The sequence below is a fragment of the Cololabis saira genome, chromosome 11, assembly GCF_033807715.1.
Source record: "Cololabis saira isolate AMF1-May2022 chromosome 11, fColSai1.1, whole genome shotgun sequence".
Classification (NCBI taxonomy): Eukaryota; Metazoa; Chordata; class Actinopteri; order Beloniformes; family Belonidae; genus Cololabis; species Cololabis saira.
Genome location: NC_084597.1, coordinates 22,072,160 through 22,094,499, shown reverse-complemented (window position 1 = coordinate 22,094,499; position 22,340 = coordinate 22,072,160). Strand labels below are relative to the sequence as shown.

The 22,340-nt window shown below is 43.3% G+C and overlaps 1 protein-coding gene across 2 annotated transcripts; it reads right to left on the bottom strand.

The window, feature by feature from the left end:
• Positions 1 to 20,199, bottom strand: LOC133455128 (metal transporter CNNM3). Of its 2 annotated transcripts, none has more exons than XM_061734004.1 (11): positions 19,510 to 20,199; positions 14,767 to 15,101; positions 13,016 to 13,192; positions 12,325 to 12,482; positions 10,703 to 10,846; positions 10,467 to 10,625; positions 9,928 to 10,097; positions 8,056 to 8,152; positions 6,346 to 6,476; positions 3,619 to 3,745; positions 1 to 3,443 (listed from the first exon to the last, which is right to left on the bottom strand). In XM_061734004.1, exons 1-11 carry the CDS (start codon positions 20,197 to 20,199, stop codon positions 3,394 to 3,396), a joined length of 2,238 nt encoding a protein of 745 aa, XP_061589988.1. In that variant the 3' UTR covers positions 1 to 3,393. The 2 variants fall into 2 exon arrangements, with proteins under 2 accessions (XP_061589988.1, XP_061589987.1); XM_061734003.1 differs by having other exon boundaries at positions 1 to 2,352.
• Between the last annotated feature and the right edge of the window lie 2,141 nt (positions 20,200 to 22,340).

Here is a 22,340-nt window from a genome sequence, read left to right as displayed (position 1 = left end):
AATAAGAAAGATTTTATTTGCTAAGAAATTATTCAAAATGTAGATGCAAAGGCGTGCCAGTTCACCAAACCCAACAGTGTTCACAAAAATAACCCAGAACATCAGTTTCTGTAAAAATGTGACCTGGACATCAAAATCAGTTAATAAAACTCTCCGTAACAGCATTGTACCTGAAAAACGGGTCCGGTTGACATCAGAACCCGAGTTGGTTTCATCTAAGCAGTCATTAATACGAGGATTATCTACAGTAGTACACTTGATTTACATTCAGTCTAAATAGATGAAAAATATTTACTCTAATATCCCATATTTACACCCCCCCCCACACAGAGACAAAAACACATGGCGATATGTGAAAACACTGACAGAATCCAACAAATGGAGCATAAATGCAGAGATGAGCGGCGCTGATGACCTGACGTATATCTGCCACATATTGACATTAATACCTCGTTAATAACCCATTAATACCTCATTGATACTTCATTATTAACCGCTCATGCTGATCGTTCACTCTTCATCACCGATAGACAAACATGTTAGCGATTGTGTATTTTACAGATTTACATACATGCAACGATGACCAGACTGATGCACAAACGAACAAATGTGAACACGGTCAGGAATGCTGACGAAGTGACAAAGTGCTTCTGGGTACAAACGTGCTCTGAATCTCCTTGGACAAACATGTGTTAGGATGGCGCCCTCTGCTGGACAACTTTATTTTGTATTTAACCAACTTACTGCATCACATTGGACCTGCGGGTGCAGTTTGACAAAACTGGAGGCTAAATACATTTAAACAACTTTTTCAGGTGGAAACAGCCGGTAGACAAAATTCAGAAATGTTGGAGTTGTACACACCGGTAGTTTGAGGAGTAGTTATTGTCTTATTTGTTTTCATTTGTCCGAGGAGAACCAGCTGGATTCACGACATCGGCGCTAATATCAGAGATCTCCAGGTCTGCACTGCTCTGATGCTGCATTTCCACCAGGGGAAGACCAGTTGTGGACCTACTAACAGTCCTGTTTAATTAAAACTCTAGTTTCTGCCCAGTGCTCTGAATGTCAAAGTGTCCGTCGACTCCCGTTTGTCTGCATTCACTTCACGGGGCAGCACTCCGACCCAGACCTCCCTCTCCCCACACAAACCCTCTCACTCCTCTGGGCGATACCTTGATAAAATCCTTCATACATGGCCTGGCTCTTCCCCGGAGCCCCATTCCAGTTGGACATCCCTGAAACATCAACCCCAACTGGTTCCTTTTGAAATGGAGGAGCAGCAACTCTACACCGGGTCCCACCTCCCAGATGAAGGGGGGCGGTGGAGCTGAAAACTTCAGATGTCTGAGTTCTGGTCCCTGTACAACTGATAAACAGCCATCTTTGTTTGAGAGGCAAGGCTTAGTTTTATCCGTGCATCAGAGGAGTGCAGATGTCCCTGGACTGAAATGTGACAGTCCTTTTGCTCACTGATTTAAGCCAATTAATCACAGATATATCGGATACTCGGACGCACAACTTACTACGTTGAAGTTATAGAACGGAAGTGTCACATCTTGAAAAAAACAGACCAATACTTTGCAGGTTAGTGTTTCAAACGGACGGTTGCTTCGGCTCTCGCGCGGATACCCCCCTCCCACACAACTTTGGCACTCGGACAAATAAGCGCCAGAAATGGCAACATCACAGGTTCAGTTCAGACGGCTGAACCTGGAAGGAAAGCGCCGTCACATCAAACTAGAACGGTATGTGAACGCTCTGGGGTTTTCTACATTTTAACCAATAACGAATGCTCCTGTTTTGTGTCCAGAATGCCAGCTATCACAACGTAAAACAACTAGTGGCGCCGGACAGCGTCCCCATTTCAAGAGAAGTAAAAACACGTTAAAATTGTTACAGCAAACAAGTTTGTGACGGTAAAATGAACACGCAAGTAAAAACTGTTAAAGGAAACCAGGGCCGTGGCTACGTGTACGATGGGTTGTTTGTGTTGACCCCGCCCTCATGTACATGCTGAACACGAACACGTCACCAGCTGATGCAGAAAAAAAAAGTCTTCCAGAGGGTTCACATACTTAGCTTGTGACTACAAACATCCGATTATAAAATATGAATAAAAAAAAAACTATTGAAGAAAAAAAACACGAACATGAAGGAATGGAGATGAAGTGTGACCCACCCAACCCCACAACCCCCCACTCCAGTCTGATAACATTTCAGCCATAGATTTATTGTTGAACAATAGAACAAAATTGTAAATAAAAAAGCCCTACGTCGAGCAGGTTTTTATGTCACAGCACTACCCATGAGCCTCCTCTTCTGTGGAGCTTTCCTGAGATCTGCTGTCACCTGTGAACCCGACCAATGAGAGGAGAGCTGAGGTGAGGTCATGACACATGAAAACACACACACACACACACACACACACGATGATGAGCGTTCAAAGGGAGGAAGAAGCAGGCATGACAGACGGCACAAAAGAAGCTCTTTTTGCTGACTTGTTGAGCTGCTGTTAGGACTCGAGTGACAGCAGCGTCTGTTGCTTCACCCGTCCTTGTGCCAGCGTTTCAGTCTGCAAGTACACCTGAGGTGATGTCACATGTCCTCCGGACGTCCCGGAGGTCTTCAGCTCCTTTTCCGTCTTCTCAGCAGGAAGGAGGACACTTGTTAAAGCACCGTTTCCTCAACATAGCTGAGACGTTAAAAACAAAACAAATAAAAATAAAGTCTCTTAATTTAGTCATACGTCCTAAATCCAATTTAAAGAATGGAATAAAATAAGCTCCACCCTCTCTGGATACCTGAGTTCTGGTCCCTGTGGAACTGATACTCCACAGCCATTGGCTGGTCTGTGTGTGAGGGGCGGGGCTTACACTGAGCTCTTCTCACACTGTGCATGAAATCAACTTCAAAGCCCCTCCCAGCTGACTGTTGCCATGACACTGCTGTGGGAGCCCTCTCAGTTTGCTTAATTTAAATTTGGATTTTTTATATAATTTAACTGACATCTTTTAAAAAAAAAACTAAAAACGCACTAATTCACCATCATTTCAGCCACGAACGATTGATTACTGTATAAAATGTTTCCTGGAAGGTCCGAGAGCTGCCGTGAAGAGTTCAGTCAGTCAGACTGTTGCTCAGCTGTCCTGCAAGGCTGTTCTGGACGCTCCGACGCGGACGCCAGAGGACACGGATCATCACCTGCTGTGCTCTTGGCTTGTGGGGGAAACTCCTGGGACTGGGTGGGCTAAATGGATTAAAGGAACATCTACTGGGACGACAGAGGTGAGAGGATGTCATGGAAGAGACCTCTGATCTAAGATGGCTACGTGTCCTGCAGCGAGGGGTGGTCCGTGCCTGAGTGGCGGCTCAGTCATGCAAAAACAAACACTAGCAGAAGTTCTCGATGGTACCAAAGAATGAAAAGTTTACAGGAAACTCTGGACGGGCCAGAGACGGGAGGAGGCACGCAAGGAGGGAAAAGAAAGAGAGAGAGAGAAAATTAATTCAGTTGAGCTGGAGGCAAACAGAAAAGACTCCAGAAACACAAAGACAGCTGGGAGGTCGGCGAGGCGGCAGACCCGGCAGGTCACACAGCGCGTCGGGAGAAGCTACCTTGTGTGGCGTTTCTCTCGTTGAGCAGCTTCGTCTGGCTGTTGGGCAGGATCTTGATCTCTGGAGGATCTGGACTATGGCCGACTCGCGAGGCCCTGAGAGCGTTCAGGTACTGAAGACGCGTCACCTGAAACAAGACAGACGTTTAGACATAGGCTGTATCCGAACTCGCGTACTGTACTACTAGTATGTACTGATTTGGCCAAAGTGTAGTAAGTAGTATGCTGTATGTGAACAGAAGGAAATATGCAGTATGCCAAAAATACCCGGATGTTTTACTGATTTGGAAAAAAATCCGCAGCATGCATCAGACCAGTCTACCTCGCCTACTATATCCCAGAATGCAATGCGGCCTCGGCCGGGCAGCGCTTTTTTCTTTTTTTCCAAGCTTTATTGAGAGAAAACACAAGTGCAATACAAAACAGCAGCGACCAGACAGTGATGTGATGGCAGAAAGGACTAGTTGCACCGTGGACAGGGAGAAGGAGGAATATAAAAGTAAGTAACTTTAATACATAACTTTTTTTTTTAAATTCTATTTGGTGTAAGGACAACGATTAAAAATTGTGACAAAGCTACGTTGCCTATTTGTAATGAATGTAGAACTTGGCATATTTGTCCTAATAACGTTAATACAAAGCGATAACGTAACGTTAAGTCGGCTAAAGTAACGTTACCGTTAACGATACATGCTGTCGAGAAGAAAACAACATATAACTTAAAATCTATTTGTTGTTATTAGAGACAGAGTAGGACACCGAGGCGCTGATAATCTGGCGATCCGCCGACGAAGCCTCTTCAGAGGGCGGAGAAATGCTAAAAAAGGATTTAAGTTAGGTTTTTAATAGTATGTTAGGTTTTTGTTAGTTATATTAGCGTGCTTGCTAGGTAAATAAAAGTGATTTAACGGCGAATGGAGTTTAGACCAAAAAGCTCTATTTTAGTCTCATCAGACCACATGACCTTCTCCCATTCCTCCTCTGGATCATCCAGATGGTCATTGGCAAACTTCAGACGGGCCTTGACATGCACTGGCTTGAGCAGGGGGACCTTGCGTGCGCTGCAGGATTTTAATCCATGACGGCGTAGTGTGTTACTAATGGTTTTCTTTGAGACTGTGGTCCCAGCTCTCTTCAGGTCATTGACCAGGTCCTGCCGTGTAGTTCTGGGCTGATCCCTCACCTTCCTCATGATCATTGATGCCCCACCAGGTGAGATTTTGCATGGAGCCCCAGACCGAGGGAGATTGACCGTCATCTTGAACTTCTTCCATTTTCTAATAATTGCGCCAACAGTTGTTGCCTTCTCACCAAGCTGCTTGCCTATTGTCCTGTAGCCCATCCCAGCCTTGTGCAGGTCTACAATTTTATCCCTGATGTCCTTACACAGCTCTCTGGTCTTGGCCATTGTGGAGAGGTTGGAGTTTGTTTGATTGAGTGTGTGGACAGGTGTCTTTTATACAGGTAACGAGTTCAAACAGGTGCAGTTAATACAGGTAATGAGTGGAGAACAGGAGGGCTTCTTAAAGAAGAACTAACAGGTCTGTGAGAGCCGGAAGTCTTACTGGTTGACCGGTGATCAAATACTTATGTCATGCAATAAAATGCAAATTAATTACTTAAAAATCATACAATGTGATTTTCTGGATTTTTTTTTAGATTCTGTCACTCACAGTTGAAGAGTACCTATGATAACAATTACAGACTTCTACATGCTTTTCAAGTGGGAAAACCTGCAAAATCGGGACGACGGCGTGGGTTGACCCGGCGATCAAGTCTGTCCCCCCGGCCGTGAGCTGCTGCTGCTGCTCCGAGCCGGCGGCTCTTCTCCGAAAACATCGGATCAAATTTCTTAACAGGCGTTATTTGGATAAACTGAGCCCAGGTTGGGGATCTTAACGGTTACTTTTACACCTGAAAAGATGTTAAAACGTAATAAAGTGGCATATTAACAGCGCTACAGCTGAAATTAAAACAGCTTCTAGTCTGCTTTTAGATCCCAGCTTTCGCTGTCGTTTTGGTGCGAAATGCATTCTGGGATACACTGTAGCACACTGCTGTGTGAACGGTCTGCTGGAGCAGCGTACTGAATCCTTCATTTAGTAGGCAGTATTCAGTACATACTTTGCAGTATGTAGCATGTAGTGCGGTAGTATCAGAGTTCGGACACAGCCATGGTGATCCATGGACCGTCGTGGTCACATAGCATCATTTCACCTCCAGCCCCTCAGATGATTTTGTGTCAGCTATGTCAGAAATGAAGATGGACGAAGGTTGGTGTCATGAGCAAGCGCCTACCCACCTGACGGGGCTCTGCTCATTTATAATGGCTTCTTCTTCTTTTGGTCCCTGACTAACGCGCCGCTCACCATCATCCAATCATCGACCAAGGGCTCATTTAAGTCTGGAGCATTACTTTTACACGCTGTAGCACACCACAAGCATTTCCTGAAGACCGCCGGCCCAAATTCAGGAACACAAACACAAGAGCTTTGCTTTAATCCCGTTCAAACTACAAGTTAAGAGAACCTGTTAGGAACCAGAACCAGCTGCTGCAAACGCTAACCTGTTATTGGTTTAAAACTAGACTCCAGAGATGGGAACGGTTTGAAGATGACCACTCTAAAAGGAAATTTGCTGAACCAGCAGTAGAAAAATGGAAAAACATTTTACAGACAGGTTCGACTATGAACTATGCCCGGAGGTCTGAAGGGGTTCCTCTACTCACCCGGATGAGCTGCAGGTCGGTAAGCGCACGGACGGTGTAGTCAGGACAGTAGCTGGACGGGCTGGTGGCCTCGGCCGACTCGAACGGATCCCTGGGAGAGTTTCTCTGCGTCGACACTGGGGACTGGTGCACTGCAACAACACAACCACCGTGTCAGTGAGTTACTTGCAGTGATGCCGCCTGTCTGCACCACCTCAAAGTGACATTCAGCTGGATTAACTGATACTAATTTGGGCAATAATATGTACCTCCTTACTGCTTCCAGAGGCTCTAAGAAAATAAGTTACAGACCTCTACGACAGCAAATGTGTTGGTCTTTAGCTGGTCTGGAGAATTCAGGCGTGTTGATAATATGCCAAGAAGGAAAGACATCAGCAACGGTTTAAAACAGTCTGTTGTTGCCTAGCCAGCAGGAAAAGAATTGTTGCCAAACTATTTGGACTTCCACTTCCAACAGAATTATTCACAAATGGAAACCATTCAAGATATTTATCAATCTTCCCCAGAGTGGACATCTTTAACCCGACTCTTCATGTCCAGAACCATGTATGGAGGAAACCAGCAGAACCACCTCAGACACACTGTCAAGCACAGTGGAGGAGGGATGCTGGTCTGGACCTGGACACCTGTCAGTCCCTGGGTGGACCAAGAACTCTTCTGTAGTCCAGAGACACATGTGAGGACAAGACTGGCTGAAACTGGTGACAGGAAATGACCCCAAACGCAGCAGCAGATCTACACCAAAATGATGAAACAAAAGAATCAAGGCTCTGGAACGACCTGGTCAAAGTCCAGACCTGAACCTGTTTGAGATGCTTAAGAGACGGTGCCCGCCTGAAACCCTATAGAAGCAGTAAGGAGGTACTTAATAATGTCCAGATGATGATTTGGACATTTTTTTTCAACAAAATGGATAAAGTCAGTTTAGAAGCATTGATACTAATGGCTGCTACACATGTTTTACTGTTTTTAAAACAAAACACAACAAGGAGCAAAGGGCGGGTCCAAACTACTGAGCACAACTACCTGTATGTACCTACATATAAAACCTAATCCTAACCTTATTTTAAAGATGAAACCTATTTAACATGTGGACCTGAACCGGTTCAGAGGTCGGTCCCGTCCACTGCGTGCATTTACATGAAGCCAGACCTAAGGATTAAGACGGACCACGTTCCGTCTGTAGGTGTGATTGTTTTGATGAGTCGCAGCTTCTAAATGAGGACACGAATCTGACCAAGGTCCAGTTTAACTTTTTGTGATGGGAAAGTGTGGAGTGTGATGGGAAAAAAGTGTCTCCCATACTTGATGAAAACAGAACAGCAGAAGATAGCCTTGGCCGACTACAGGTGCAGACTGATATCCTGTCCAAACAAAGATTAGCACTGAAAACATTAATGTTTTTGTCACTAGAATGTCTCATCCTCTACACTTCAATCATCAGTATGCTCCTTTGTTTCATTGTCATTCTGCTTTGAAGCGCCAGATGTATGTTTTGACCCTTTTGCATGTAACTGTTTAATTAAATCTACTGAAATCCTGATCATCTCTCAAGTCTTATTCTTGGAAACTTAGATACTCAGTTTTCAGCCTGGAGGTTCGACTAGTTGGAAAGAATGTGTCCAAGACGTTTAGCCGTTTCTTTCCACGACATTTTATTGTTCCCTTCTCCAGCTCTCGCCCCCACCTCGGTGCCCCCCCCGGTCTCACCTGAAGACGGCAACGTCAGAGCAGAGACGCCGTAATACGTGAAGGCCCCGTTTTCAAACTTCAGCCCCTCTTTGCCGATCTCCACCTCCACACGGCCCTGAGAAACCAGACAACAGCACACTTCAAACACTTAGACTACGTTCACACTGCAGGCCTTAAAGGTATTGTGACATGAAAAACACATTTTTCTTGATTTTTTGTGTTTTGTTGGGTGTCTTGACATCAATTACACCCAAAAAACAACGAACTTTTAACATTCAGTGTATTGTGTGCTTTCTGGGATTTTCCGCATAACTGTGCAAAAACGGCGCACCTGGTTTGGTGGCGGGCCGTGACGTCACGACCCGCTAAATCACCGCCCCTTCCACCCAGCTCCCTGCCTCCTCTCCTCTCCAGCGCACCATAAAGGCTGATTTATGGTTCCGCGTTACACCGACGCAGACCCTACGGCGTAGGGTTACGCGGCGACGCGCTACGTACGCTGAACCCTACGGCGTAGGCTCTGCGTCGATTTAAAGCGGAACCATAAATGAGGCTTAACACGAAGCTGTTTAGAGCCTCTTTTGTTCTAATCACCGGAGGAAAACTGCTAAGAAGACCCGCGGCCACTGACTGGACTTAAGATAAGGAGACACTGCTGCTTGCATGCCTTTATTTTTATGATTGTTTGCTGTGGACTGTCTGCTTCGCCCTGCTTCTTTTTCCGTGCATGCTTCGCCTGTCGCTCCCGGCTTAACTCTCCGACGCCGCTGTGAGCGTATTGCTCGCGGGGAGCTGCGGTCCCGGTCCTCTGGTCCCGGTTGGACTTCATCCCCGGGCTGTAGTCGCGCTGTCTGGGCTGTGTGTCGGTGTTTGTGGTTTGGTGTGCGCGCGTGTGTGTGAAGACGGCAGAAGTGTGTAGCGGTTGGTTGGAGGAGGTTTGGAGGAGGAGCGGCGCAATGATTGACAGGAAAGGGGAAAAAGGACCCGTTTTTCACGGCGCAAAAAAACACTGTAATAAAAAGCCAGGAATGGAGTACTAGAGTGAAGTTTTTCTTGTTACACTCTTTTAGACACATTTGAGGGATGTTGGCCAAGACTTTTAATAGTGTTAAAAGCATGTTAAAAATTATGTCACAATACCTTTAAAGCTCAATTCCGATTTTTTCCCATATCCGAATTTTTTGTGTGGCTGTTCACATTATCTTTTAAAATGTGTCCTATATCAGACTCGAGTGTGAACGCATCGCCGCCCTGAACTGACCCGCATGCGCAGAGGAACAATAACAAAGACGTCACACGCAGCACGCGGTCATACGGCGGTAAACATGGAGGCAACAGAAGTGAGCGTACATGGGGATATTTTGAAGTTGTTGTGTGGTGGAAGCCGACGAAAGAAAGCCGCATTTTTAATAATGGCTTTTTGTGGAGCGATGGCTGCCTCGTCTGTAGAGAGGTGTGTGTGGATGCGGACTCGGAGTCAGGAGTGGTGGGATCATGATGTGATGAACATCTTTACTTTTCCGATTGCTTCCGAGTGACTCCCGCCCCCGCCAGCGCAGTATTATGACAACGGTCGCTCTCAAGTGACGTCAAAGTCGCATTAATTCTGACCTGACTGTTCACACTGAGGTCGCATTGCAAAACATCAGACCTGTATCGGATTTAGAACCACATATGGAAGCGACCTGAATCTCATTTGAAAAGATCAGTTCCATGTGACTTGTGCTGCTCACACTGTCATAAACAAATCAGATCTGAGTCACATATGAGCAAAAAAAAAAAAGAAATCGGATTTGGGTCACTTGAGAACTGCAGTGTAAACGTAGTCTTTGTCTTGCTTGACAGAACTCTGGTCGGAGAAGCCGTTGCCAGGCGACCGGCTGCTCGTACCTGCAGCAGCAGGATGAAGTAGTCCACCGGCTGGTTGCGGGTGTACAAGTAGTGGCTTGGACTCAGACGGCTGGTGTGGTCGAAGTGGACCTCCTGGTTGACGCTGGGGTGGCGCAGCAGGTGGAACAGAACCTTCTCAGACACTCGGATCGGGCTGAAGTGTTCCACTTCTGCAGAGTCCAACATCAAAGACATAAGAGGACTTAAAAACAACCGAATCAGACGATGGTTTTCTCTCCTCATCGTCTAACAACAGCCCCAGGGCTGATTTAACTCAGGAATATTCCTTTAGAAATAGTGAGGGGGTAGTTAGGATTTACTAGATCATTATCAATATTATTTTTAAATAAATGTAAACATAGTTCATCAGAGGTTGGCCTGAACATCCAGTAGGATCAGAGGATTGTTATGAAGACCTGAGGACAGACTGTTAGATATTCAAGTGTTTTTTATTTCAGTTTTCCAGGGCAACGGCAGGTAAATATGTTAAACTGTGACTCATTTAGTCCTGGACGGGGTGCACGTGTACACAAGCTCACCTCTGGACAGGAAGCGGTGCGTGGCCAGCAGCAGCTGCGGGGACGTCCGGATCTTCGGTTCTCCCTCTGGAGGCTTGAAGAGAGAAAACTCCTCGTGGGAGCTGCGAGGCTCCAGCGGGATCTCCAGCGGAGGGAGGGGTCGCTTCACCTTCCTGTCCACTGTGGAGGGAAACGAGAAACAGGTTAGAAAGAAGACCTGAGAAGCGGTGACCGCCGACTCGCTCGCGGGCACTCACGGTAGCCATCCGACTCGTCCAGGATCTCTGACTTGATGATCTCCTCGATGACGTCCTCCAGCGTGACCAGCCCCAGCACCTCGTAGAAGGGGTCCCCCTCCCCCTCGTTGTTCACCTTCTGGACGATGGCCATGTGGGAGTTTCCTGAGCAATGCCAGAAAAATACTTTACATAGGCCTGGGCGATATGGACCAAAAGTCATATCTCGATATTTTCTAGCTAAATGGCGATACTCGATATATATCTCGATATTTTTTCCGTGCCATAATTGGGGTTTCCCCCAAAGCATTATAGCATAGCATCTCTGTTAGCTTCATTTTTTTCTGAGGCAAACCCTTAAAAAAACAGTCAGTTTTAATACAAAGCCTCGTGCCAAATGTCACACAGGTTCCTTTATTAACAGAGGTCTGCACAATATCAAAATGTATAAAACAAATGAAATAAAAATAAACTGCCTGCATATATAGAATAAAAATGCTTCTTGAATAAAATAAAACAAATATCCCTTTCCTGCATAACAATTAAATTAAAATACACTGTGCAATTAATACAATGTAGACAGTAACAGGCAGACTTTTCCACTGAGGTTGACAGTTGTGCAAATAACAAAACATTTGTTCAAATCTCAAATAAAACATTCAAGTCAATTTGTCACAAAATAAGCTATATCAAAATCATGTAAAAAAAAAAAAAATGTAAAATTTTTTTTTTTTTTTTTTTAAATCGATATAAACAATATTGTCTCGTACCATATCGTGTTTGAAAATATATCGATATATATTAAAATCTCAATATATCGCCCAGCCCTAACTTTACATAAACGTCATTAAAAGGTTCAGTTACGAAACAACCGGATTTAAACATGTTTTTAATACTTTAAGAAACAGCACAAACCTTCACGTGTGAAACATTTTCATTTCTAAAGAGTTAATAAACCTACAAATATGAAAGCTTTGAACTTTTACTTCATTCTGCAAAAATGTGGAAGAAAAACTAAAAGAAAATAATTCAGATTTTAGGTGGGTGGGTTAGGGTGTGGTTTAGCAGGTGGGTTAGTGTTTGGGTGAATGTCCAGGTGATTTGATTTGATTTGTTTATTTGCACAACATAAAAAAACGGTACAAAAGTTTAAATAAACATAAAAAACATGAAAATATGTGCAGGTGAGAAAGGAAGCCCTAAATGGGCTTATTCAAAGTTCTCACCAGGAAAAATACATTGTATTGAAATAATAGCAAGAACAAAAAAAACAAAAAAACAAAAAAAAAACAGCGTTCAAAAAAGATGGATATAAGGTGGTGAGCAGCCAGAAGTCGACATCTTCACCCTGGTAGATGGCGCCTCCTGGGCCGACCAGAGGTCGCCTGCCCGGCTGCGTCCAGAGCATCAGCCTTCAGCTCTGGCAGCAGCTGGATCCTCCGGTCCAGAGTACAGAGACGGATCCCCTCCAAGCGGACTTACCAGACCACCGACCTACGCTTGCAGCTTCACTAGAAGATGACTTTGTTTCTAGGAGCAACAACGCCAAAACATCTTACGCTCAGAGTGACGGAGATCAACTGATCGGGCTTCTGATCGGCCCCCTCGTTCCTCCCCTCCCACCCTCGTAGATCTGAGCTCACCTTTCTTGAACTCCTCCAGCATGGCGTCCAGCTTGGTGTCGTTGAAGACGAAGTGCAGCGGGTGGTTGTAGAACTTGGTGATGGTCGTCATGGGCGTGCGGTCCTCCGGGTCCACCAGCGCCAGGTCTTTCACATACAGGATTTCCACGATGTTGGACCTGGATGGGCCACAAGTTGTAGCAAACGTCAGGAAAACATCCTCAGACTTTATGAACAGATGTTTAGAAGAGGCCGCACAATTGGTGCCTCCTCTTTTACTCCGTGGTTTTTGTGTAAATACTAAATATAATGACGTTTTAACATTCATAAATACTAAATAAATCCCAAACAATATGGAAATGGAAGTGAGTTTGTGCTTCTGAAGGTTTTGTTTGTTTGTCTTTTGTCCTTTTAGGTTTATTTTTGTTGCATAAATGTGATGTTCGAGTCGAACTAAAAGCAGCAATCAGCAGCAGAGTTTCCTCGTGTGGAGGTTTGATGATTGACGGCAGCAGCTGTGAGTTATTAACGATCTGTCCACGATGAGGACGAAGCTCACATGTCCAGACGGAAACAACGGAAAACCTCAGACTCTAACTTCATCTGTGGTGTAAAGACTTTTTAACCGGTTTATAATCATTAGCTCTCGAACCCTGAACCGGTCCCGTCTTCATGTAGAAACCTTCACACTGACAACTGTGGCGTTCCCCACCTCTCCTCCTCATAGATGGGAACGCGGGTGTAGCCGCACTGCATGATCTCGGACATGGTGGAGAAGTCCAGGACGGCCGAGCTGGGCAGCATGAAGCAGTCCTTCAGAGGGGTCAGGATGTCCTCCACCGTCTTCGTCCGCAGCATCCCGCGGCTGAACTCCTCCTTCACAAACTCACTGCAAACAAAACAAGGACACCGGTCAGAGACGAGTCCCGGGGCCAGTTTTCTGGGTCTTTAAACTTTTTCTTCTCTTATTCTTTTTTTTTTGTATATTTTGCGAGTTTATAAACATTTCTTTCAACAGAACTTTAACCCACATTTTTTTCTTGCAAATCTGTGAATTCAATCTGAATTTAAGAGCTTATAAAGTCAGAATTTCTGTCTCTTCTCTTGAAACATGACAGTTTATTTATTTTTTCCCATTAAATGTTAAAAAAAAAAAAGTTTCACCCATCCAGGCTGTTTTCTTCTTAAAAGTATAAAAAATGAAAGAAGGTTTACAAATAACAGTGGAAGAATGGCAGGATATATGCTCTTCTCAGTGGAAATGCACAAAATCTCATGCATGGAAGGAATTCTGCTGGAAGAATGTTGCAAGGTTTTTTATTACCCCACATGTGAAGTCACATTACGACAATGGTAACTCTCAGTGTTGGAGAAATTGTGGTTGTCGAGTGGCAAATCACTTTCATATTTTTTGGGCTTGTCAAAACATATTGAAATACTGGACTGACATACATGGAGCCATACAAACCATCTTTAACATACAAATACCTTTTGATTTTAAAACCATATACCTGGGTCTTTACCCCCTAGAATTGAGAGGTATTGATACATACTAAATGGGTATATTATTGACGGCTGGGAAAAAGGCTTTAACCAAAACATGGATGATGGCTTCGGGGCCTACCTCAAACGATTGGATAGATGTGACTTTTGAAATATATAAGATGGAAAAGATCACCTTCTCGATAAATCTTAAGATGGGCTACTTCTTACAATGTTGGGAAAAATGGAGGCAGTATATTGGTCCCCTGAGACCAGATTTGGATATAACAATGCATTGAAGGACATTGTTTTTTGTTTTTTTTTGCATCTCCATGGGATACATTCATCTTGGTGCCTGTTTTGACCATTATAGTATATTTATGAAACAGTGAAGCCAAACTGTATGTTCCTTTTACCTTATCTCTCTCTGGATGTATATAGTTATACACTTATCATTCAATATTTTTTTTTTTTTTTTTTTTTTTTTTTTTTTTTTTTTTTTTTTTTAAATGGTACGTGTATACGTATATGGGTGTAAGGGTGTGCTTAAGTATATACGCACAGGTGTGGGGATGGTGCGTATGAATATGCACATGGCTTTGCTTATTTGTTGTACCCATTTTATTTTTTTTTCCCTTTTCAAAAGTAAGAAAGAGTGGACTATAAATTGATATAACAGGAAGAAAGGCTGAGAGACAATTCATGTATGATTTCAGCACCTCTGGAAGTATATCCCTTCTCTCTTTCTGTTCTCTCATGTTTGGAGATTGTAATATTTGAGTGCACTTCGAAATAAAAACAAAAAAAAAAAAAAAGTATAAAAAAATGAATGCATCACTAGACGTCATAAGAGGCAAAGAACCAAGTCCTCCATCGGAGCCCTCCAAAAACACTCACCTTGCACAGGAGCCTCAAAAAGCTAAGACTGCCCGGCTGACAGCAGAATTAATCTCCAGAGCTGATTCCTGGTTTTGGTCATACCTGTAGGGGTCATTGGTGCTCGTGCGGATCATCTCCATGGCCCTCTCTCTTATCCCACAGGTGCTGATGTCTCTCCTCAGGCAAAGGTCCAGGATCAGCCCAAGAGGACAGGACAAGGGAATGGTGAGAACCATGCAGACTTGGGCCACCCAGGTCAGCCCAGGCGCCAGCTGGAAACCATAACCGGAGCACAGGATGTGAGGAGCCAGTTCAGCCAGGAAGAAGATCAGAAAGCCGCTGGTGAACGCCGCCGAGACGATGGAGCCCAGCGCCTGGAACATGAGCACGCCCAGAACCGAGTGTCCCACCGCACAGAGAAACAGCAGCGAACACGTCTGCATGGAGGAGACATGAGGACATGAGCGGATAATACACAGAGAAACCGCGGAGGAACCTTGGAGGAACCTAACAGAGACACCAGAGAAACCCTGGGGGAACCCTTGAGCCACCAGAGGAACCCCACAGAGACACCTGACAGAAGCTTAACAGATGAGAAACTGAATCAGTCATCATATGTCCCATACCATATCACTCTCAGGAGATGATTGGGGTATAAAGAAGTGGGACACTGACGCTTGAGTCGTCTGGGTTGGACTCCAACCACTGAAACATAGAAAACAAGCTACAGACTAGGGCTGGGCGATATATCGAGATTTTAATATATATCGATATATTTTCAAACACGATATGGTACGAGACAATATCGTTTATATCGATTTAAATTTTTTTTTTTTTTTTTTTTGATATAGCTTATTTTGTGACAAATTGACTTGAATGTTTTATTTGAGATTTGCACAAATGTTTTGTTATTTGCACAACTGTCAACCTCAGTGGAAAAGTCTGCCCGTTACTGTCTACATTGTATTAATTGCACAGTGTATTTTAATTTAATTGTTATGCAGGAAAGGGATATTTGTTTTATTTTATTCAAGAAGCATTTTTATTCTATATATGCAGGCAGTTTATTTTTATTTCATTTGTTTTATACATTTTGATATTGTGCAGACCTCTGTTAACAAAGGAACCTGTGTGACATTTGGCACGAGGCTTTGTATTAAAACTGACAGTTTTTTTAAGGGTTTGCCTCAGAAAAAAATGAAGCTAACAGAGATGCTATGCTATAATGCTTTGGGGGAAACCCCAATTAAGGCACAGAAAAAATATTGAGATATATATCGAGTATCGCCATTTAGCTAGAAAATATCGAGATATGACTTTTGGTCCATATCGCCCAGCCCTACTACAGACCCATTGTCATCAACACAAGACTAAAATGCACAAAAGACGATGTCATATGCACCTGGCTGTATGACGCTAATTTAGCGTCTACAAATTGCGGCCCCTATATAAAGATATCCAATAACTTATTCAATAACTTCAATACATTTTTCAGTTGGAATATGATGATGATATGATTCTTCCGATCGAATGTACTGGTATGCTAATGATTAAGAAAAATGAGAACAAAGAGCAGAAGTGCTCTGTAAATATCAAAAGGTTTAATATAGCAAAGAAACTATTTATGGCAATATGCCGAATATCAGTTATACTAACGTCACTCTCACACATCACTTGAGATTGCAAACTGCTATCTAGTTTAATTTGCAGATTGAGTCTAATGACAAACAGCTCTTTGCACTGGGATGTTTGTTGCTGTCCATATCACCATAAGGAGAGTATTGTTATTTATAACTTAATCAGTTAGAGATTCAGTGGAGCTGAAAAGGGGCTCTGAGAGACTGAATCGGTTACTTTGACCTTCACTGTGTATCTTATCTATCAGTTCAGTTGTCTGTGAAACTAGATATTTTCCACAGTACAGACCCTCTAAACAAACTGGCACTAGCAACATGGCCAAACAGCCCCACCCCTAAGACTACAGTCACATCAGGAGTATCTATAATAATTATTCTGTCTTTATGCTTCAAGGCATTTTATCTCCATACATTCTGGTTTCAAAGTATAGCTTACATGTATTCTATAAATGTAAACATTGTAAAAATCAGGGGGAAAAAAAGGTTGCAAGAAAATATTCATTAACAAATTCCCATAAGTAAATACTAAATAATAGGCCGGTGTAATTTAAATAATTTCCCCCTGGGGTTATTAAAGTATTTTGATTGATAAACAGACATCATTCAGACCTGTCAAACTGGGTGGACTTTTTTTTTTTTTCCATCAAAAAGAGACATCAACCATAGTGATTTTGGTGACACTACAGTTGGTGATCGTGAAGTTATCGAATATTTTTAAATGAAGATGCAATTTGTAGACGGTCCTTAAAATTAGTGCCATACAGCCAGTTGCATTATTGAGATCAACGTCTTTTGTGCAGTTTAGAGTCTCGTTTTGATGACAATGGGCTTGTCTATGTTTCGGTGGTTGGACAGAGTCAACATTCATGCGGTTACGTCTCTTTATTAACCGCAGAAGTGAGAATCTGCGAATATCTGTCCAACTTTACCAGACCTGCACAACTCACATTTGGAGAACAGTCAGACTGGGGCTTTGCGGGCATGAAAACAAAGAATGTCCCTTTCTTCATCATTTTGATTACGGTAAGTCACAGAATGAGCAGTGGTAAAGAAGAAAATTTAAATGCCGTTTGGATGATTTGGTATTCATTTTATTTATGAGGTAAAAATGCAGCTTTATTTTGAAAATTAAAAAGAAGTTCTACTGACATTTTAATTGTCAAATTTGGTATTTCAAATTGAATTCAACACTTTTTGCAAGAGAATGTTTTCAAAATTAAATCTTTAATGTCCTTTTCTTTATCATTTAGGATGAGCAAAGGCGAAGAAGAATATGAAAATGTAGTTTGGATAAGTTATTAATTTTATTTATGGGTCAAAAAATGCAACTTTATTCTGAAAATAAAGCTTTTTTGTTAGTCATGTATGTACTATTATGTCATAACCATTGTACTGATCATTATGACAATTTTTTTTGTTTTTTACTTTTTATTTGTCTGTATAAATTTGTAATTTGCATGTGAATTCTGATGGGTTGGGTTTGCAGGGTTTGTTTTTGTATTGTCTATGTTTAAAAACAATAAATTATGGTACAGACACCTCCAGAGGCCATCTCTTCAGGTTATTTGGGTTAATACACCAGATCCAAGTTTACTTGTTTCTGTGATCATTGATCAGGGGTCATGTTCTGGTCTCTGGAAGATGCTGGAGACGGTTTCTCTCCTAGAAGATGCTACTTTATGCGTTCTGATGACGTCAAAATTGTTAATTTCTAACAGATTTGCAAGTAAACAAAGTGTTAAATTCAGTTTTGTCTCTGCCATCTAATGTTTTCTTAAGAATTAAACTGTGACGGTTTCTGTGTTGCTTTTTTTTAAACTAAGGGGTCTCCAACCTAGCGGGGACGGGGCTCCTGGGGCATGGACTCAGGGTTATCTGTCTTCAATGTGAACATCTATCAAACCTGTGTGTTTATGTATAAGTATGTATATTCATCTCATGACCTGCCACTCAGCTTCCAGAAGTTTTCCCTCAGACATCCATTCATATCAGACACGACACTCAAAGGACTTTCACCTTCCTTTATGCCGGACTTCACACAATCAACGCACTTTAAAATACAGAGGACCATCCCTATGGAACAATTTACCTACATCACTAAAATCAATATCTTCACTGGCTTTGTTCAAAAAACACTTGAAAAAAAAAAAGTCTTTAGTTAAGATCAGAAACATTTCTGGAGTTATTGTACTTATTTTCATGCACATCCTACATCTTGATCATTATTCCTATCTTTCAATAATTCAGTATTGTTTTTCTTTTTCATGCTAAATTGTCTTTCTGTTTTATATTATGCATTTCTATATTGTGTTTTTGCTTTGAAGTCAGCTGCTACTACTACTGCTGCTGCTGTTATGTTTGTTTTATAAAAGGGGAGGCATTTTCATAAGCCTTTTTTGGCTTCTACCTCTCTTGCACAATGCTTAATTTACTGAGGAAAGTCTGTCCCCTGATCCATCGCTCCGCTCACTAAACTTTGTATTATAGTTTTCTGTTTCCATATATGAATTACTGTAATATTGTCTGGTCTGCAACTTATCCATCCTTCCTTAACAAACTACTGATAATCCAGAAGAGATTCCTGAGATCAATCTCTATGTCCAATAGACATAATCCATCCGCACCTCTGTTCAAAAAATACTCTATATTACCCATTCATAAACTCAATGTTTTTCACTCATGTTTATTTGTGCACAAGTTTATCAACAATAAGCAAGATCTTCAAGACACCTTTAATAATTTCTTTAGTTTTTCATCTGACTTGCATTCATACTCAACTAGACACAGTGTCAATCTACATTTACCCTTCTGTCGAACATCTTTTCATCAGTTTAATATTTCATTTAGAGGTCCTAAACTCTGGAACAATTTAGATATGTCTCTGAGGTCCACATTGTCATTTATATCCTTCAAAAAATTGCTGAAAAAAACATCTCATGTCCTAATTTTTCAATGTATTCTCTATTATGTATCCTTGTTTTCTTTTCATGTTTATAATGAGAGTTTTCCTATGTTTGTACATTTAATTTTCTGTTTACAGTAGATGACGGGGGTGGAACTCTGTACAAGCCCTCTGGGCTTCGTTCCCTCATTGCACTATTTTTTTTAAATTGTGCTAAATAAATAAACACAAATAATTTGACCATTGTTTTTACTATTTATACAGGTTCTGTTTTATGTGCAAATAAACTAAATTGAGCCGTCTCACCAGAAAGTTCCCCCTCCTCCGGACGGGCTCCAGGCGCTTGGCGGCTCTCTTCTCCTCCTCGGAGCCGCAGCTGTGCAGCACGTAGAGCTCCACGGGGTCCAGCCACAGCAGGCTCAGGTTCACGGTCCTCAGCAGCCCGCACAGCAGCAGCAGCAGCACCGCCAGCACGGCCACAGCCCACGCAGGGATGCGGGACGGAGCCCCGCCGCCGCTGCGCACCCGCAGCCGGTCCGACCCCGCGGCCGCCCAGCGCTCCCCGTCCCGCACGCACAGGTAGTGGTCGTTGTGCTCGTTGGGCTCGTCCCCGCGGGTCACCGCCACCGTCAGCAGCCCGCTGGACTCCTCGTCCGGGACGAACGCGTCCTCCACCTGGAAGACGGAGCTCTTGCGTCTGAGCTCGACCCCGCACGGGTCCTCCGCGTCCCCGACCCCGACCGCGACCCCCGCCGCCGCCCCCGCGAACGCCATCCAGCCCGAGCTCCCATTCAGGTTCATCCCGAACAGACGCAGCCTGAACGTGGCTCCCTCGGGCGCAGAGATGACCCGGTCCGCCATGCGCACCGAGCCGTGCGGGTCCTCCAGCCGCAGCCCGAGGACCCGCGGCGCGTCGCTGCTGCAGGCGCCGTGCGGGAGTCCACAGATGTATATTAACATGAACAGCAGTGGGGGACCTGCCGCGCTGGCTTCCATGTTGCCTCTGCTCCGCCTGGCTCGGCGCGGGTCATATGACCGAGCCGGAGCGGAGCGGAGCTCCGCCCACCGCGGCGGATGCAACTGCACCGCTCGGCGGCCATTGCGGCTCCAGTCCGGGCTCAGCGGCCCATATGCCGCGTTCCATTTGTCCTCGGAAGTGGGGATTTCCCAGTTCCCAGTCGGAATTTTCAACTGGAACGCCCCTCGAAGTAGGATTTCCCACTGGGAAAGTGGGAGAGTCTTCACCACCCCCGAGTTCACATTCCAAGATGGCTCCCCCGGTTGTAAACAGTAGAAGAGAGCTCTGTAAAAATTCGTAGCACTTCATTCTAGTTTTGGTCACACTAAATCAGTCGTATACAAGTATTGTTCGGCATCTATATGCTGCTGTAGTGTAATTTACATTTTTCATGTGGTATATGCGAACTACAAACTGTGTAACTGGAACGCTGATAACTCGGCTGTCACGTCATTCCCAGTTCCGACTTCCGAGGTAAATGGAACGCAGCATAGACATGTATACGTATCCGCCCCATCGAGCGCTAAGCTGTACGTCAACGTCGCCGCCATATTGGATGTGGCAAGACTGCACTGTAAACTAATACAAGTAAATGGACTTATTTTCATAAAGCGCCTTTCTACAAAGACATGTACGTTTTACGTCCCATTTATTCATTCACACACGCACTAATATACTTGGGAAACAGTTAGGCACCAAATATAATATATTCAATTTTTTCAGATGGCAAAAATAAGAACTTTATTGATCCCACATAGGAGTAATTCATGTTATATCAGCTATAGAGAACAAGGTAGTGCCGAAAAACAATATATATAATATATTTTAACAATAAAATAACATTTGAACCAGACAATAAAATAACTGAAAAAATCTGTTAAATCATCAACAAATATGCTTTGTTGATGAGAAAATATTATACTCTATTTTTCTTATTTTTGTGAGGGGGGATATATATTGTTTTTCGGCACTACTATGTTCTCTATAGCTGACATAACATGAATTACTCCTATGTTGGATTAATAAAGTTCTTATTTTTGCAAACTGAGAAAATTAAATATATTATATTTGGTGCCTAACTGTTTCCCAAGTATATAAGTTCGTGTGTGCATGAATAAATGAGACGTAAAACCTACATTTCTTTGTAGAAAGGCGCTTTATGAAAATAAGTTCATTTACTTGTATTAGTTTACAGCACCGTTTTGCCACATCCAATATGGCGGCGACGTTGACGTATCGCAGCAGCGGGCAAGAACTCTCGGTGTGGTGTCTACGTAAATAAGTCTATGCAGCGGCCCGGCACCGGCGGCCATTCCGGCGCCAGATAGTGGATGTTTTTGTTTTCAATGCGCCACCCTGTCTCAGGCTGAGTGAGCTCACACCCCCCGGAGCACGGTGCCAGGCGCACACCCAGCTTTGCGTTTGTTTAAAGAGGACAAGTCTTAACCCTGGTATTGTGTTGATAAAAAAAAAAAAAAAAAAAATTACAATAGAGTATCTTCCAAAACAGCACTATCGCAGGTCAAAATCAGGGATAAAGCTTCCTCAGCTGTAATCCTTCGGGAGCTCATCACTTTTGGTGACTTTCTCAAAAAGATGACGCGAGAGCAGTGACAAGGACAAGTGTGAACAAGTCGCCTCTCAACACAAACCTGGGTCTGGGTCTCAGAGGCAATTAAATACAAGAACGTCAAAGAGACATGTTTATTTTAGATATTAATTGCTACTTACCCACATCAAAGTGTCCATATTTTACAAACCAGTTCATGGTCCTCGAGCCCCCCTCGAGTAGTACCTTCACGGTGTACCAAGTACCTGTGTCATCAGAGTTGTGCAGGCCTTGGTTGACAAGCTGATGAGGATCATTAATTAGAATCAGGTGTGGTGGTGCAGGGAAACATCTAAAACATGCAGGACAGGGGCCCACGTACGACGGAGTATTAGGGCCAAACTAAGACAAAAATAAAAAATAAAGTCATAATAATATGAGAATAAAGTCATAATTTTACGAGAATAAAGTCGTAATATTGCGAGAATAAAGTCTTAATATTAAATATATTATGAATATATAAATAGAACTTCACAAGATGCTCAATATTCCTCATTTTAGCACAGGGAG